At 51.0% G+C, this 19,109-nt stretch overlaps 1 protein-coding gene across 1 annotated transcript in view; it reads right to left on the reverse strand.

The window, feature by feature from the left end:
* The window catches only part of ACSL6 (acyl-CoA synthetase long chain family member 6), a 57,594-nt gene extending 47,677 nt beyond the window's left edge, over positions 1 to 9,917 (reverse strand). Inside the window, exon 1 of the mRNA XM_063084185.1 lies at positions 9,816 to 9,917. Within this exon, the coding sequence (XP_062940255.1) occupies positions 9,816 to 9,864 (49 nt within the window). The 5' untranslated portion in view covers positions 9,865 to 9,917. The remainder of the gene's footprint in view (positions 1 to 9,815) is intronic.
* Between the last annotated feature and the right edge of the window lie 9,192 nt (positions 9,918 to 19,109).

Here is a 19,109-nt window from a genome sequence, read left to right on the forward strand (position 1 = left end):
GAAATCTTCCTTTAATGCTTCTCAGGGTAGCTTATGGCATAGAAAATCCAACCACAACCAAGGCCCTGGCTGGTGGAAAACCACACAGGGCGCCAGGGGTGTGGAGTGGAGAGAGTAGGTCTGCCCCAGGAAGTGTGTGGCTCATTTGCCAGGTTCAGAAAAGCACAGACCTCACACCTGTGCAACCCTAACCTGCAGGAACACAAACACAGCAGCCTACACTTGGTCCAACATTCATCCTGTCTGCACAAGGATTCAAGCTTGTCTCTGCTGCAAGAGAGGGGCTTTCTCTCCATATTCCTCTTGGGTTTTAATTAGATTCACAGAAGCAAAGATGACTTGGGCAGAGATGGGACTAAGCGCCTCCCTGACTCAGGAATTGCCAGGTGAGACCCACTGCACATCCCTCATGAGATAGGGGCCCATGATACGGGGTTGCCGGGTTACGTGGTGGCTCACCTGCCAAGCCTCCCTGAGGAGCCCGACTATAGCTCTGAAGTTTCAGTTAAGCCCCTTGATCTACAGTTGGCTGTGACTGACCACCTCACAGAGCCACCTGTCTCACCAAACACAAACTCCCTGTGAACATGCCTCCCGCTAGCAGCCCACACCGCCCCTTTGCCCCCACCCTCACGACAGGACCTCTCAAGAATCTTACCCTAAGCCCTGGACAGGGAACGTGGGCCCACATTCCTGACGATAGCACTGGGAAGCCAGGCTCAAACAACACTTCCAAGAACTTAAAAATATGAACAGCCTTGAGAACAGAGGAGCAAACAGAAACAGTGTCTTTCACAAGCACTGAGATAAAGCGCTTGTGAAAGCACAACAAAATTCTCAGAGCAAAGAGGAACAGCAGAGGCTAAAACAGTGGCAGTGGTCCCTTTGGAAATATTTACAGAGTATAATGACCAGAACTGATAGTGTGGATGAGCCCAGGTCTCACTGTCCTTCCTTCCATACCTATCCCTGTGACAGCAAACAGAACCCTAGGGATACAGGTGAGGGCCATGATCACTATCAGGCAGAGGGACGCCCCCTGGCTAGGCCCCACTCTGCAGGAAGCCACATCCTGTGGCTGCAACGTGATCCTTTCCCTTCCCAGTCATGTCCACGTTATGGCCGCCAGTGTCCTGGTCTCAGGCGGGCGTCGTAATTCATTTACATCACTGGCCCAAACTGACGACACCTACAGGCTCAAGCTCAGTAAAGGGCACATGGGCTGTTTGTGGCCGGGCCATGCTCTCAGAAGTCAATTTCAGGTGGCTGGGGTACAGGTGGGGCAGGATGTGACCTCCTACAGCTAGGGAGAAGCTCCTTGAGGTAGGGAGGGTCCTGCCAAAATATGGTTGGGATCACTGAGGTTGGGGGAGCAAGAGAGGAATTTGCTTGCCTGCTTGTTCACTTAGAAGCCCTGTTGGTCTTCTGGGGACACCTGCTCAGGGGGAAATGCACAAAAGACAAAACATGAGACACATTCTCAGTCAGGCAGGGTGGGAAGGGGAGGAGAGTCAGCCTGCAGAAGATGAGAGAAGTGGGTGGGTAAGTCCCAGGAAGAGCCTGGGGAATGCAGCCCAGGGAAGGAGGAGGGGAGGAGGCAGAGGCCTGGCAGCCTGAGGACCAGGCTAGAGCTGAGGCCGGCAGGATGGCACTGAACTGCAGAAAGAAAAGGATTGTGGCTGGTATTCTTTACAGGCCTCATGCCTCAGTCACAGCCCCCAAGCCAATGGTGCCCGCCAGACCCCCTGACCTGGTACCCTGAAGTTTGGGGATGCAAAAGTGCCCGGGCAAGCTGTGCCCCTCCATCCCTGCCAGAGGGACTACAGCAGCTACTAGGGGCCAGCATGGCTCTTGTACCCACCATTCTAGGGGTCCTTGTTTTTGTTTTCATTTTTTTAGATTAGACAGTGAGCAAGAAAAGAAGAGTTTTGTCTTTGGTTAAGGGTGACTTTTCTGGCAAATGTGATAAATATCTACATTTTTGGCTTCCTCACACTAAGACAAAATTCCTCTACTGGATGCCACAAGAAGAAACAAATCTGAATTTCCCCCAGTTCAGTGAAAGGCTGTGCTGGTCAACAGAAATCTGCCACCTCCCAAACCACCCCTCTGGAGGTCAGGCCCGCATAGCAGCTGCAGCCTCAAGCTGTTGGTAGCCAAGTCCCGAGGCTGGCCTATGGGAGCCCCTGGTGTCAGCAGGGTTAAAACCAGCCCCTAGCGCCCCGTCCCAGCCCTTAGCTGGGCTGAGCATTGGGCATTCAGGCGTCCTTTTCAAGGCCAAGATGAATGGGGAAAATGCAAACGGCTGCCTCCTAGGAGCAGGGGAGGGTCTGCTGCTGGCTGGTCTGCCTCCCCCTCAAGGGCCTGTCACATGAAAGGATTTGTGTTCCTGCCGCTGGCTTCGGCGTCCAGCCAGACTTGGGCAGTTCTCACCAGAAAACAAAAGTCTCTTTCAGACCAAAGCGAAACAAGGCCCCAGCTGGCCGGGAAAGGCCGCTGGACTGTTCACGCTGACCCACTGAGAGCACCCATCGCTTGGATTCTCGCTTCCACCCACTGAAAAGAACCCACCATCTCTGGAGAGGGAGCTGGAGGCCTCTGTGGCCATTGAGGAAAGGACTGTGTGAGGGCAGGGTGGGTGGGACCAAGACACAGGATTGGCCCCTTCTGAGGCTCTGTTGGTTTGTCCTTTTCAAAAAGAGTAATGGCTGAGTCTGAGGGAGCAACCTTTTTTGTATAAGGGAACTTCAGCAATTCTCTTGGTGTTGATGGTAAACGTGGAGAAAGAACATGGGAAGAAAAACGTGCTGGAGAACAAGATGTTGTAGTGAACAGAGAGGACTTTCAAGTATGGAGGCCACAGGTATCCTCCGGCTGGCGCCTGCAGTGCTGCTGCCACGGGTGCCCTCGAGCTGTGGGTGGGGTTCACGGTAACCCAGAGCCTGGCGTGCAGGATCACTGGCTTCTGGGACACTCCAGGGTTCAGACTCCTTCTTCAACAGAGGCACCAAGACAAGGTCAGGCTTCAATCTTTTTCCCACTCTCAGTGGCCAGAAATGCTGCTTCTCTGACACCCTAGGGTCACCAGGAGCTGTCCATTAACCACAGCACACATCTTGGGCCCTGCAGAGTGTGGGTGCTACTCAGACCCCCGTTAACATGAGACATGCACACAGCAAGATCTCTAGCACACATATGATCATTTAGCCTGAGAGGACATCCAGGACAAAACCACTTAGGAATGGATTCTGAACCAACAGGAGGGTTGGAGGATGCTCCACAGATCTCCTGCAATCCAAGGGAGACAGGCCTTGTCAGCCTCTCAGCCCAAAGAAAACCCCCACCTCTGAAGACCATCCACTGTGGCCTCTCTCCTCAGGTCTTCCTACTGCTAGTTGAGGTCACACAGTGTGTTCATGAAACCAAGATGCCAGACATGTCTCCTGTGAGAGTCCATGGAGCTGTCCCAGGGAGAAGAATCAGGAGGTGGCGGAAGAGGAGGGAGGACACGTCAGACCAGATCTGGAAAAGCGAACTTCACAGAACACAGGCTTCCCTGCTATTTGGTCTGTGGCAAGGAGATCAGGGACACATGTACCCAAATCCCCCACCATCTCACTGGCCAAGAGACGGCCTGCTCTCTGTTTTTCTCCACATCCCCTGCCCTCCACCGACAGAGCCAGGCTTGCAGGGAGGTGGGCTGCAGGCAGGGTGGAGGACTGAGCACAGGTGAGTTGAGGGTGTCCGCCAGAGAACCACATTTGGCCCATCTGATGAAAGGTACAGTCACCATTAACACTGAAGTTCTCCAACCACTAAGCAGGATCATGTGGTCTAGGTGGCTTCAGCCCCAGCTCTAGGGGGCACAGCAGAGGGGACAAAGGCACAGCCCATTCCAAAGTCAAGGGGTCACTGCAGGCCTGGATGGGTCCCATCTGAGTCTCCCTTCTCCATGCTGACAATTGCTTTCCTTTCATTGGCCTGAGGGCCTGGCTGTCCAGCCTCCACCCCACCTCCATCCAGTCTCACTGGCTGGCTCTCTTCCCACCTTGCTGTTCTCTGTCCCAGCCCTGACTATCCTTGCTGTGTGGCCTCCAGCTGACCTTGCTGTCCAATCTCTGGTCGACTTCACTGTCCCTCCCAATGGCCTTTCTGCCTATTTGGCAGGATCTGCAGTCAGTGCCCAGAATGGTCTGAAGCTAAGGCTGGGGCAGGGGTCGGTGGGCAGGAGGAGCCCCACGGGGAAGTCTTAGCCTCTACAACAGTCCACATGCTGGAGGGAAAAGCAGGGCTTTGCAGCAGGGCTGAGTCCTGCTCAGTCCCTTGGGATCTACCTTCTGCACTGGTGGGCCAGGCAGTGCTGGGAGTAGGGCAGAGTTCTGGGCACTGGTTAGTGGGGTCTGTCCCAGAGCTGCCCATTCAATCTACATGCTCTCTCTCATTCCTCCAATACCCATCAATCACTAGGTCTGTCCCTGGCTGTAACAGGTACCAACCCAGATTTGCTTATTTCTAGGTATGAAAACTGAGATGTTGATTGTTCCTGCAGTGGCCTGGCCTCCTGCTCTAAAGCCCCAGAGGCAGCTATCTTGGAATGCAGGTCTGAATGGAAAGATGGCAGATCAGAAGCCAGCCATCCCCAGGTCTCCATGGCCACCCCCTAGTTGAATGCCTGGATTAGGTGTGGGGAGAGGAAGAGTGTCTTCAGGAAGAGCAGATGAATAGGGTCAGGTGGGACTTCTTGGGATTTGAAATCCTTCCAGCTCTGAGATTACTGGTTGGGCCTCAGAACACATAGATCAGCTTGTCTCAGAATTTCTGTTCCAACCCACTTCCCATCTTCTCACTTCTGCCTGTCACATGAAGCAGGAGCTACACAAAGCGGTAGGCCTGGGAATGACCACAACTACCAGGGAGCTGCCTGTGCGAATGATGGAGAAGCACCCCTGGGCATTCTGAAAGACAACCCCAGGAGCCCAAAACAGCATCTCACCCACAGCACACCCCTCACCCCACCAATCCTAGGGCCCAGTGGGAACTCTGGCCAGGCCAAGGCAGGGAACGGGGCCACCACACCAGACCATCCAGGGAAGTGAGGACCTGGACTGAGACTCCTCTTGGCTATGCTTGGCAGAGTAGCCAAGTCTATTGGGAGGCTGGAACCTTGGAGATCAGAGGAAACAATAACCCTCAGAGAAGACTAGCTCCACAAAACCAGTCACCCTGAAGCTGTGGGTTCATTTGTTCATTCATTCATTTATCCATTCATTCATTCATTCAGCAAACACTTCTGGAGCTTCTCTTCTGCTCCAGGCTGCACTGCTTTTCAGCACTCAGGGTTCTCCATCAGATGATGCATGTAGCTTGGGCAGAACAGGGACAGTGTCACCTTGGCCATCCACCTGCACAGTTCTAGCCACACCTTCTTGACGCAACCACCACATAGAATGAAGTCAATGCTGCTTGGCCTGACATTCTAGGTCTGCAGAGTCCAACCCTGGTGACTTCACTGGCCAAGCAGAATTTGTCCTTCAGCCTTATTCCTTCTTATTGTTAATCTTTCCTCACACAGGTCTCTCTGCCTGGAATGCCTTTTCTTTCCCTACGCCCTTTCTGCATGTTGGAATCCTGTGCCTCCTTGAAAGAAGGCCAAGCACAAGTTGTTATAATTTCAGCTAACATCTAATGAGCACTTCCCTGTGTGCCAGCCCCTGCTCCTGGCACTTGACTCGTGTCCTCTCTTTAAATCCTCCCCTGTCCAAGAGCTACTCCCTTGCCTGTGTCCACTGACAAGCATGCTGTAGGGGCTCATGCCCTCCCATCATGCCTGATATCCCTCCCTGGACTGGAAATCTGAGAATGTGGTCTGACTCACAGGTCTTACAAGTTGCCTCACTGTTGAACCTCCCTGGGTCTCAGTGCCTCATCTGGTAAGTGGGGATAACAGCACCACAGTGTTGTGGGAAGCCTGAAAGAAAGCCTGAGGAATCACAGAAGACAATGCCCAACACATGGTAGGTGCTCAGTGAAAGAGCAGCTGAGTCAGAATGTCTGCAACAACACTTCCCTCCATAAAAACAGCTCCCCCACATCCACACACACCCAGTAATTCATTCAATGAATATTGAGTGCCTACTATGTGCCAGGTGCTGGCTGGATACACAGTGCAGCTTCTGTTATACAAAAGCCTCTTCTTGAAAGCAAGCCAGAGCCTCATGCTCACTCACCTTCTGTATGGGATAGTCTTGGGTCCCATCTGGGGTTCTAGCTGAGCCAAATTCAGCCTTCTGAAGGTCAACCTAAGAGCCCTTCTGAGGGATAGAAAACCAGCTGGAGAGCAGAATGGCTGAGTCTGCTGCCCCCTGGTGTCAGTGTGCTCTCGCTGGACATCCTACCATTACCATACAGGCCGGAGAGCAGTGAGAAGGTGCTGAGGTCGGAATTCTCCCTGTGGTGGCACACCCAGTGCAAATCCAAGCTTTCTTCATTTGTGAGGGATGTCCCCAGTTGGCCAGACAGCCCCCCCCCCCCCCACCGTTCTGCCTAGAGCTCCATCATCTGTCCTGATTCCTAACTACCTTCTTGGGGCCACAGGGGTGGCCCCAGACCTCTCCTCCACCCTAATGTGAGCAGAGGAAAGCATCTGATGGGCTGAGCTGAGCCAGGGTGTGCAAGTCTGTGCCTGCCCTGGACATCTACAGCCAGATGGCATCTACTGGCAGCCCAGCCTCACTTCCCAGAGCCAGTTCATTTTGCCTAGGGCAGGGACCTGTGTTGTGGCCTCATCTCTGCACCTTCCTGGAGCCCAGCCTGGACTCAAGCCACCCTTGGGCCACATCTATTCTCATCGATAACAGCCTCCCACTGCTCTCCCAGCCTCCACTCTCCTCCCCTGGCTAAGCCTGGCCACTGCAGCTAAATAGAGGACTCCCCTGTCCCCTAAATAAAACCCTCTACTCCAGAATACCCTCCTACAACCTAGGTTCCCCAGGCACAAGACACTGGAGACTCATCCCCCATCACAGTTGTCCCTGCACACCTTTGCTGGTCTGGCTTCCTGAACTTGGACTTTGACCTACCTGCCTCTAACAAAAACCCCTTTATGCTACAAGAGCCCACTTAGATGTCACTGATGGTTGTGTCCATAGCCAAGCAGACTGGACCCTGTACAAGAGCATGGGGCTGCATTAGCCTAAAGGAGAGGGTGGTCTTTTAGAAATGTATCTACTAACAGTGGTGCCTCTTTCTACTTTGCACAAAGGTGCCATATAGGCAGATGGAAGCTCCAATTCATTGCTCCCAGTGTCCTCTGAGTGTTTATGGCACTGAGAGCACGCCTTCCTGCACCAGACCCAGCCTCTGACTCATGCTGGACTATTTTACTTATCTTCTTATTTACTATTCAACACACAGGTGAGATCTGGCCTGGCCCAGGACTCAGTGCTGGTCTCTCAGTCGGTAACAGGACAGATGCAGCCCAGAGCACTTGGTTGCGTCCCTCAGACTGTCAGTTCCTCCTCCAGGTGGGCCCCCCTCCCCTTGACATCATTCGCTCCCTGAGACCCCTTGAGGACAGCCCTTGCCCTACCTTGTCTCCTTAGGGCCAGATTGGGTGGCAAAAAGCACATACTCTAGAGAAAAGTGACATTGTCTCAGGGGTCCCCTCCCATTTCTGGCTGAATGGAAGGGATCTGGCAGCTGCCACAGGACCCTGGGGATTATACAGTAGAGTGCGTTCTCAGGTATGCTCAGTAAACTGTAGTTCTTAGCCCAGGAGTTCCCACTGCCCCTAGAAGAAGGTTGGAATCCAGGCAAAATCCCAAGAAGGGTGGACATGTGACCTAAAAATGCACCAATGTGTATCTGGGTTATTCCAACAAGTGACAGCCATATACCAGCCTCAGCCTCTCACTCTGCATTGAGAAGCTTGGACACTGTGGAAGCAGCTACTACCTGCCCCCAAATCTCCCTGCTTCACCACTTTAAGGCCCTTGTGTAGGCCCTCAGAGAGGCAGATCCCCAGCTTCCTACTTGAGGAGGCACCTGACCACTTTGGGAAATGCTCTGCAAGGAAGCAGGACAGAAGACCAGCTTGAATCAGTGCCAGCTGAACCCTGCTTACAGACAAGTATCTTGCACTACGAGGGGCTTTTCCTTATAGACTGCTGATGACCCCTGTCATCAGTGACCCTGCAGCCCCCCAGACACTCCCCTGAAGCCACAGAAGACCAAGTTTTCAGAGAGCTGCCCTTGGACCCATGGCTGGGTGGGGCCCTCCTAAGGGTAGGGCAAAGGGGTCCTGGCACCGGGAAGAGGTTCTGAGACCATCCATCACTCAGGCGATAAATGGTGGCTGTTACTATCATCATCATCATTACTTTGATTACCCATGCTTCTTACCCAACCCTGGCTCTAGTCCTGTCCTTGCTGTTGGATATGCCTCAGGACCAGAGTGGCCCTGCACAGCCTGCTATCAGACACTGGCAGACAGAAGGAGCTTAGAGAGCTGAGGGGATTAGGGAGGCTTCACTCACTGCCCCCAGCTCAGGGGAAGAGTCCCTGTGGCCTAACTCAGGGCAACAGTAGGGGTGGGGGAAGTGGGAACCTGGCCCACCAACCCTCCAGGTTTAGGCCTGATACAACCAAGCACTTAGCATTGGTGATCAATTAAAACCTCAGATTGAATTCCAGATATCATCCGTGTGACACTGGGCAAGTCAATTAACCTCTGAACTTCAGTTAAAAAACAAAACAAAAAAAAAATGGCACCACCAACCTCCTAGGACTTGCTGTGGATATTAAATAACACATGCAACGTCTCAGGTAAGGATCTCAAAAGGGTCAACTTCCTTCCATTCTTTGACTCAGAAAGAACTTTATTACCACCTCTGATGGTGCTGTTTGAATGTGAAATAATAATAAACACTAATATTCATAGAGCCCTGGCTCTAGGCTAGGCCAGGTTTAAGGCCAATTTAAGGATCAAGCACTTCTCATAAATTTATCAGGCTGAATCTGCACATGGGGGTGGGGGTGGGAGATGGAGACCCTTTAGGATCTTATACTCTGGAGGACCCCCGAGGTTCAGAGAGGAGAGTGGGCAGTGCAGGCAGTAGAATTGATAGGTGAATAGGCTTGTGGTGAGACCCCAGGTGTGGGTGTATAGGGGTGGAGGGAAGAATGCTGGGCAGGGATCCAGCAGGGGTCCTCATAGCCTCCTAAGAGGGTGCAAGGGTGAGGGCTGACTCCTGTGAGAGAGAGGGAAGGGGGCTAGAAGTGGTGGAGACACAGCCCTGGGCAGAGCTGAGGAGCCAGGTGGACCCCGCTTTACAGAAATCTTGTGCTCTGGCCGAAGGGCCGGCCGGGAGGGGTCGTGAGGAGGACTCCTGGCCCGGATCAGGAAGGCCAGGTCAGTCCTGGTTACGTAGCTGACCAGAATCAGGACTTCGGGGGTTTCTGGTCCCAGAAGATGGACAAGGACACATTAAGTCCGTCCCTGGACTGGACTGAGGGCCTAATCTGATCAGCGGATGGTCCTCGCCGTAAGGGGAGGGGGCACGAGAGAGCAGGGGTCGTAGAGAGCAAAGCTCCTCATCTCCGCAGACCCAGCCGCTTCCCAAACCAGGCCCGAAGACCACCGGATTTGGGGTCGGAGGATGTACCGAAGTGTCCCGGGGGACCTTGAAGAGACGGCTCAGCAGCCGGGGCTGGGGATTCGGCGGCCGCGGGGATGTCACACCCTCACCTCGGGCCAAGACCCTACAGCTTGCTGGAAGGAAATGGGGGTCAGGGACCGCGACGGGACAGGAACTTACCCGCGAACAGCCAGAGGGAACCCCCCGACACGAGGAAGAAGGTCAGCATGTCGGTCAGCGGGGCCTGGCCTTGCCCGGCTCGGCCTCCTGGGCCCGCAGCCCCGCAACCCCGCAGCCCCAGCAGTAGCTCCGCCGCCGCCGCCGCCGCCGCCGCCGCCGCCGCCGCCGGGTATTTTTAGCCCCCGCCCTCCCGCTCCGCAGCTCCCCGCCTCCCCGCGCCGCTGCGGAGACCGGGCTGGGGGGGAGGGCGCGGCGCGCGCTGTGCACCCGAGCCCCGCCGCCAGCTCCGCAGCCGGGTCGGGTCTGCAGCGCCCCCAGCGCTGCGAGCCGCGTCCGAACCGCCGAGCCCCAGCGGGGGAGGGGCCCGGCCGCAGTGCGAACCAGCCCTCTCCGCCCCCGCCCCCCAACGTCAGGACAGGACGTTCTGGGGAAACAGGCTGGTGGGGGGACGCACCGGTGACGAGCGCTGGAGCGTGACATCGCACCCACCCCGCCGCCACCCACTCCACCAACGCGCGACCATTACCCCCGCGCGACCCGCGACCTGGGTTTTATGGCTGGGCAGGCTCGGGTGGCAGCGGGGTCGCGGTCACCTGTCCTAAAAGGTGCATACACCTGCGGGCCACTGCCCACTGATGCCGATGCCCCCTAGAACCCGAGTTTGCAGATTTCGGGTGTCATGTCTGCAAGCTGGTGAGGACAGGGAGTGGCGAGGGTAAATAGGGATAAATTTACTACATAGAGGATAAATTCATGTGGTCTCACGCTACCATGTGTGGTCACCAGTGGTCACATGAAGTCACAGGTGTCTCATGAGGACACAATCATGGTCTTCATAGGCAACCATATGTAGCACACAAGGTCTCAAGAAGCCCCTCATAGCTACAAGGAATAGCCGCAGAGCCATCCACTGCCACACACGCCCACACTGGTGGGCTGAGGGATTGGACACCTTCTGTTTCAGTGTCTGGGATTGAAAGGAGGAAGCCCAAATGGCCATTCTTCTGAAAGAACAAGGTCAGGCATTCTGGTGGGGCCTGGATTTCAAAATCACCTCCTCCCAACCATCTTGCTTTTTCTCAAACATGCATGGCCCACCGAGCCTCCAGCACCGAGGACAGCGCTCAGACAGCCCAGCCCTCTCTATACGCAGCCCTTCCAGGCAAGGACCCGGCTGGAGACCAGAACCCAGGAAGCAGAGAGTAAGAAACCAGAGAGCAGAGGTCAGAAAGCAGAGAATGGGAGAGCCAGAGGTCTCTTCAGACCCTTAGAGACCACCTGCCCTGTGTGCAAGTGCACTCACAGCTCAGCAGCAGGGGTGCAAGTTTGTGGGGGGACCTGTATCTATAGTATGAGTATACAGCGTATGTGGGCCCAGGCCTGTCTGTGTGCACCTTGTAGAGGTGCACCTGTGCAGATGTGTGCCTCTGAGTCACTTCCAGTCTTTACAATAGGACCCTCCACCTCCTTACCCGTCACAGGATCTGGACTCCTGAGAGAGCTGTTCCTGCTTGAAATCAAGCACAGCCTGGCAGGTACCTTGCTGGAATCTCTCATGCTCCAAGCTTGGCAGGGCAGCTCCAAGAGGGTGTCACAGAAGCTATGTGGCATGCTCCCTCCTAGCAGGTGACATGGCTGTCAGAACCCGCCCCCCCCCTCCACTCCCACTGGCAGCAGACTAACTGAAGATCTCCTGGTGCTCAGGAGGAGACCCAGGGGGAAACAGAAGCCTGGGAAGAAAGAACTTATCTCCCCAGATCAGATTGGTCTAGGGAGGTGGGTAGACAATTTCTCCATAGGCCAAGGGGGCAACAGAACATTTCTTCACAGAGCAGGGCCCCAGGAGCCAAGCCACAAGCCCCTGGCCCAGCCCTTCTCTGTTGTACTCAGCTGCAAGAACACTCCAGGTCCTCCTGCAGCTCCTGGCAGCCTCCTCTCCAGAGTGATGTCATGGGACACATTTAGCCTGGCCTCCTGCAAGATGTCGCATCCTGTTACTCTACCTACAGATGTCTCTGCTACTTGTGAATATTTTAATTCAAAAACCTGTGCTGGAGCTGTGACCGATTACAGCTTAACCAAATATTTTTCTGTTCTCTACTGAGCATGGCTTGGCTTCCCCTGAGGGATGGGGGCAAGAAAGCCCCAGGCCTGGCTGTGGGATCATGGCCAGGTCTCTCTCCTCTCTAGGCCTGTTCCCTCCACTGGGTAAGGAGTCCTGCTCTTTCCTCTCCTGGGTTCCCAAGATCTCCTCCCCTACTGTGGGTCTCCATCTATGGACCATCTGTGGACACGGGCAGCTATGACCCTGATGCCTCTAGACTGCATGGGTGTGGCAGCCATGGGACCCAGAAGGAGGGAACCCAGGACATCAAGATGCCCTGGCCAGGGCCCTGGGCCTTTTCTCTTAGTCAGCCAGGTCAGCCACAGTAGTGGCCAGGTCTGTTCACACCAATCTCCTCCCAGATCAGCATTTCTAAAAGGGCTGGGAGGCAGGATCCTAATTGTCTGTTTTCAGCCCTGGCACAGGGTCTTGCCCAAAGAATGCAGAAAGCATTATTCCACTCCACAGAGGAGGAGACTGAAGTCCAGAGAGGAGAACATCTGCCTCAGGTCACATAGCAGTTCTGGCTTCCTGATTCCCATTCAATCATTCATTCATTCATCCATTCACTCATTCACTCATTCACTGATTCCTGATTCCCATTCACTCACTCACTCTTTCAGTTAATGTTCATCAGTATATTCTTTGTGTCCAGCCCCCTGCTGGAAGCTGGCATGTAGGGGGAAAGAGAAATAGAGAGCAGCAATAATAGCAGTTCAGTGTAGTGAGCTTGATGACAGAGTGTTGATCCTAGCCTAACCCAGGAGAGGAATTATTCAAATTGGGCCTAAATCTTGGGGTAAGAGTTTTCCAGGCATCAGAGTGGGGCAAAGGATACCACTCCCACTCCTAGCTCTAATCCTGTCATGCTGCACAACCCTGGGTAAGCTTCTGCCCCTTCCTGTGTCAATTGATACAAGAGGGGTCAATGAAGAGGCTTCTGGATATCAACCAACTAGCCATGCCTCTACTGCCTTTTCATAATCACAGTTGAGTGGACACCCTCTGGGCCTCTGAAGCCCAGTGTCTACTCTGTGTCTAGTCTGCTAGTGGCCAGCCTCCCTTGCAGATAGGTGTAGATACCTAACTTAGACTGTACCAGTGAGACACACCCTCATGAGCCTTTGATCTAAAAGCCAGCAATGAGTGGGAGAAAGTCTGCACATGGCACCCATCTTGCTGGCACAAGTGTCGTAGCAGAAGCAACGGGTGGTGGATGGCTCTGGGAGTTGTTTCTGGAAGCTGAACTTTGAGCCTGTTTCCTGAACCTCTGTGAGCTACATAACATTCTTTAATGTGCTCCTTTTCTGCTTAAAATACTCAATATGGATTTTTTGTTTGCAGCCAATATCTCAGACTAACTCACTCACTGTCCCACTGCTAAAGGTCTTTCCAGCCCTTCAGAGGGTGTGTCCATGGGGCTGGGCACACAGCATGACACCTCCCTTGACCCCATCACTGCATACACTAGGAGATAGAAGCTCTGGCTTGTGGGGCTGGATGAGCTGAGCAAGATCTTTGCTTCTCTTTATTCTGACAACCACAAACCTGGAGAGCTGAGCCAAAAACTTGAAGCCCAGCAAAGAATCCACTCAGGATAGCTACCTCATCTGGAGCAAAGGCTCTGAACACATGGTGAAATGGTTTGAGAGCTGCAAACAATGTTCAATGCATATCTTTTATTGAATACCAGTGTTTTTCCTCCAGACTAATAAAATTGTTCAATGTAGAAATTTTGGAAAATTTAGAAAAGTAAAAATATAAATTAAAATCACTTGTAATCTCATCCTAATAACCAATGCAGTTTTATGTATTTCCTAATAATAATAATATCTAACATTTATATAGTGTTTAGTATGTGCCAGGCATTATTTAAAGCACTTTACATATGTGTTATGGACTAAATTGTACCCTCCCCCCAATTTGTATGTTGAAACCCTAACCCTCAATGTGACTGTATTTAGAGATAGGGCATTTAAGGAGGTAGTAAAGGTTAAATGAGGTCATAAGGGTGGGGCCCTAATCCAATAGGATTAGTGTCCTTATAAGAAGAAGAGACACCAGGAATAAAGGCCATGTGAGGACACAGAGAGGACACAATCCAGAGATTGTGGCAGGGTCCCCTCCCCCAACCATGTCATATGGCACTGACCCCTGGGATAGGAGAGAGGGCCAGCACTCCATAAGCCCTGTCTCACTCATCTGGAAGCCTCCCCATCACTTTACCATCCAACCAGAATCCAGATCCTTTTTCCCAGCTGCCACTCAGGCAGCTCAGCCTCACCAGCCAGGCCAGGTGGTTTCAAACAATAAAAGCAGGGTAGAGACAATGAGAAAGTGTGGGTCTCTGAGTGTCTGACACCCTGCAAACCCTTTCTGGAGGGCAGTTTGGCAAGGTGTATGACAAACCTCAAAAATTTCTTACCCTTTTACTACCCCTGGTGGATTTGCTTAGGGATTAACACAGAGGGGAAAAATCAGGGATTATTTATTCATGAGGATTGTCATTGCAATATTATGTACAGTAGTGCCAAGTTGGAAGCTACCCTAATGCCCAATCACAAGGTTGAATACATTTTTGTACATCTACAGAGTGGTGTATGCTTTGCTGCTTATAAAAATGATGATTCAGAAGACTGCACAATGACACAGAGAGATGATCATGGCATGTGGCCAACTAAAGAATGCAGGTTATAAAACAGCGTATTCAGCATGATTCCAATATATTCATGGGTAAAATGGAAGAAAGGTTAATAGTGGTTATCAGTGAATGGTGGGATTACAAATTTTTTTCTTCTCTGAATTTATCTGTATTTTCCAAATTTTCTACAATGAATAGACATTTTTGTAACAAGGAAAACTCTGTTATAAGAAGAAACCATTTCCAGAGCCCTTGCTTGGTTCAGAAAGGGCTAGGGTGCCGGTCATGGGAAGTTCATCAGAGAAATTAGAGTGATGCCCCCTATCACATGGCACAAACTTCAGGGTATGAGTATGGGGGTCACCACTCCTGACCCTGTCGTCTCTTGGCTTCTGTCTCAGGCCTTCCCTTCTCTTGTGATCATTAGAGGACCCCAGTGAGATGGGGCTGGTGAGAGAGAAAAGGGCTGGAGATGGCCTGAGGACTTTCAGAGTGTCTCATGTCAGCCCAGGAGATGTTATAGAGGGAGGGAAGGGGGCAGAGGCAGACCCTTTTAGAGGTGGTGGAAGGAAGAGCTGGAAGAGGGGCTGGTGCCAGGGAAGTCAAAGGAGAAGAGAATTCCCAAAAAAGGGTGATACATCCCTTGGAGGCAGGCAGGATACATCTCACTCTCAGAGCTCATTACAGGGAACCAAGAAATCAATGCCTAAGACACTGCGCATGTGTACTCAGACCCATGGAAAATAAAAACAGTGCTTTGGGCCAGGAAAGGGACAGGAGCACAACACAACTCTTTGAAGGTGGAAAAAACCCCACTCACTAGGAATCTGCTAGAGGGTGCCAGAAAGTTGCAGAGGGAACCTGCCAAAAGAAACAACCTCAAGGATAGTAGCTGACCACCCAGAAAGGCCAGCGGGGTGGGAACCCAGAAACCATCTGAGCCAGCTGTCCTGCCCTCCCTAATCCTATAGAGGCCCAGAGAGGGGCAGGAACTTGCCCAAGGCCACACAGAAAATTAAGACTAAGACTTGGGCTTTCTGACTATTAGTCCCTAGGGAAAATATTTTATAATTTTGAAAACATAAATAATCCCTATATTATATAAATTGCTTGAAACTATATGAAAACATTATTTCTCATCCAATTCAATTTTGAGGTAAGTATAGACACAATTCTAAAACTTGATGTGAAATTAAATTTTTAAACAACATCTAAAAATAGGCCAATATTGAATATAAATATAGGCACATAAATCCCAAATGCAACTTCAACAAACGAATTAAATATATAAATTGAATTTCCACTAAAATGAAATAGAATCTCTCTCCAGGGTGCCAGACTGATGTGGAACAAAAAGCCGGGGGGTGGGGGGGGCTAAAGACTTGTTGAGCATCATCCAGGTGCAACTGCAGGCTGAGCTCATATTCTACTTCTAGCAACCCTACAACAGGAGGACACTGGGATTATCTCTGCAGCAGCTTCTTTACTAAATATCTGTTCTCACCACGCCCTTCATTCTATCCACAACTTTACAATAGCAGCTGCCACGTTTGCACAGTGTGACCCTGTCCCCTGGTCACCGATGATTGGTCCAGGTGACTGGTCCAATAGCTGGACCCATCATAGTTCTTCCCTGGGAATTTGGAACTGGGACTTGAGTCCTTTTCTGCAGAGAATACATATCTGTAGAGACCATGAAACATGAAGCAAATATGCCCAGAGAAGCAGAGATGAGAAACAGAGAGGAATTCATTGCTGGGTTCTCTGCAGGGCCAATGGTGGTTGGCAGTGGTGGTGGAATCAGTACAGGAAAAACAGACTAGAAGAGTACTTGATGGAGTTTGGATGTGTTGTCCCCTCCAATACTCCTGTGGAAATTTGATCTCCAATGTGGCAGTGTTGGAAACTGATTGAGTCATGGGGGCAGATCCCTTTAATGGATTAATGCTCTCCCCGGGGAAGGGGGAATTAATGAGTGAGTTCTCGCTCTATTAGTTCCCATGAGAGCTCGTTGTTTAAAAGACCCTGGAATCTCTTCCTCTCTGGCTTCCTCTCTCGCCATGTGATCTGCTTGTACCGCCGGCTACCTGCTGCTGTTCCACCACGAGTAGAAGCAGCCTGAGGCCCGTGCCAGATGCAGCTGTCCCAGAATCGTAAGCCAAGTAAACCTCTTTCCTTTATAAATTACCCAGTCTCAGGTATTTCTGTTATAGCAACACAAACGGACTAATACAGTACTCAGGCTTAACTATGCCACATCTCAAAACAAAGCCCTGGGAAAGATCATCAGCCAGTCCCTAACAGAGTCTGAACTGTGGGTGGCCCTCATTTCCCAGTGTGCCGCATCCCTGATGCCAGTCATCCCGGGAGGCCCTGCTGCATCCGGCAATTGGAGAACATGAGATACTTCCCAGTGACCCTCTAATAATCCTTTAGCTGGCTTGAATAGGTTGCCGTTGCTTGTGGTCACTTGTACAAATAGAACTCATTTTACGGATGAAGAAATTGAGGTTTAGAGAGCTGAAGTAACTTGCCTGAATCCCACAGCTGGCCTGAGATTTGAACCCAAAGCTGTCCAACTCCCAAGCCTGTGTTGTTTATTATATTTATTATATCTATTAATAGGAAAATTGGCAAAAGTCATAGAAAGAGAAATTCACAACAATTTGATGTCTTTTCTCAATAAAATGCCTTAAAATTAGGAATAGAGGATTTCTTATGTGGAAAAGGGAAAAGCAAGAGTTAATTCCCTGGGAAGAGGCAAACTGAATTCAGGAGCCACTGTTTCTTAGTGGGAAAACATGGCAAGTGTAACCCCAGTAGCCCTAGTACCCGGAGCCTTCGCTCTCACCCCTAAAGCTGTTACAGCCTCTCTGTGGTTTGTGTGGGGGCAAACCCCAGAGGAACAAAAAGAGAATATCCTTTGCATTTGTAGAAATACCAGGGCCAACCACGAGCTCTCAGTAATGACAGAGCAGCAGGGAATCCACCCAAAATACCAGTACATCTTACACCTCAACCTCACTCAAAAGTTTCCAGAGAGAAAAAACGAAATCTGTGCAATGAAACTCCCAAACGAGGAAAAAGTAATGGAAAGGAAAACACCCAGGATGAACATGCTGGGCCGAGTCTGTGATGAAGAGAGGACAGTTTCACAAAGTAAATTCCCACGGGCCACAGGGTAAGGAATGAAGGAGGTGTGACTTGGTCACTGACACCTGTGGAGAGTCAGACTGAAACCCACAGGACCACCCTCTCCTGACACCCCATCACACCCCCTCCTCTCAGCATACATGCTGGTATCTCCTTCTGCCATTTGGCAATCAAGAGGCACTCAATAAATTTTTGATGCTGTAGAATTAGAATGAAAGAGAAGTCCTTAGGCAGGTGTAATCACTGATAGGACCTGTTCCGGTGGAGAGTTAGAAACAATTCACAATGGGGCAGTACCTTTTGTGCCAGAGTCAACATGGCCCTACTGGGAATGGGGAGATGGGACCTCTAATTTATGCCCTAAGAAAGGATCTGGAAGGGTTTCCTCAGTGGGAGAGGGACAAACGGTGGCACTTGATGCTCTGTACTTCTGCATTAGGCAGACAGATTTACATTCACCCTGCGTCTCCCTCCAGGCGCCTCTGCGCCCTCTGGCCCCCTTCCATGCACATTCAGCCCCTCCTCCTCTTTGGGCTCTTCCATTCCCATCACCATGCCCCTCAGTGGTGGTCCCTCCCTGCCAGAGCATGAAGTTCAGGCCCTCCTGCCAGCCCAAGCCTCCAAGGCCTGGTTCTGCTGACCTTCTGCCATATTAATCACAATCCTCCCAAGTGTTCTCTGTTCCACCTGTTTTTTGCTCATCCCAGAAGACCAATGAGTCTTTCATATTTCCATGGTTCCACATCTGGGAGGACTATGTCCCTCCTGTCTCGCTCTGGACAAGTCTATCCATTTGTATCAGATGAATCTTCCCAAGGCAAGCACAAAGTGGGGAAAGATCACTCATACTCCTCTGAAGACAGGAGTGAGTGATGCTCTGTACTTCTGCTCTGAATTTCTCAAACTTAGTTCTCCATCCATATGTGGCTGGAAGAGAGAAGGAGGATAAACCCAAAGTAAGCACCTAGAGGGTAGAAACTCGAAGGGAGGCAATTGAAAAGTTTCGTACTTAAGAGGAGTATTTATGTGGTGGCTGAATATTTATTAAATATGGAAATAAACATAACAGAAAATATATAGGAAAAAAGATTTCATTCAAAAAGCAACAAAAAATAAAAAATAACTGGGAATAAACTTAAGATATGTGTAGGACATAGACGAAAAACAGTATAAAACTTTGCAGAAGGACATAAAAGAAGAGATGAACTGTGTTCCTGGATTAAAATACTAAGATGTCAATTCTCCCCAATGTTATGTTTATATTTAGTGGAATCTCATTTTTAAATTTAACAAAATGAATTTAAATTTCATTTGAAGAATATACATGTACAATATTGCCCAAGAAACCTTTGTGAAAGGAGAATAACATTAAATATTAAAATGCCACAATAAATAA

Source organism: Cynocephalus volans, chromosome 2, assembly GCF_027409185.1.
Source record: "Cynocephalus volans isolate mCynVol1 chromosome 2, mCynVol1.pri, whole genome shotgun sequence".
NCBI classification, from domain to species: domain Eukaryota; kingdom Metazoa; phylum Chordata; class Mammalia; order Dermoptera; family Cynocephalidae; genus Cynocephalus; species Cynocephalus volans.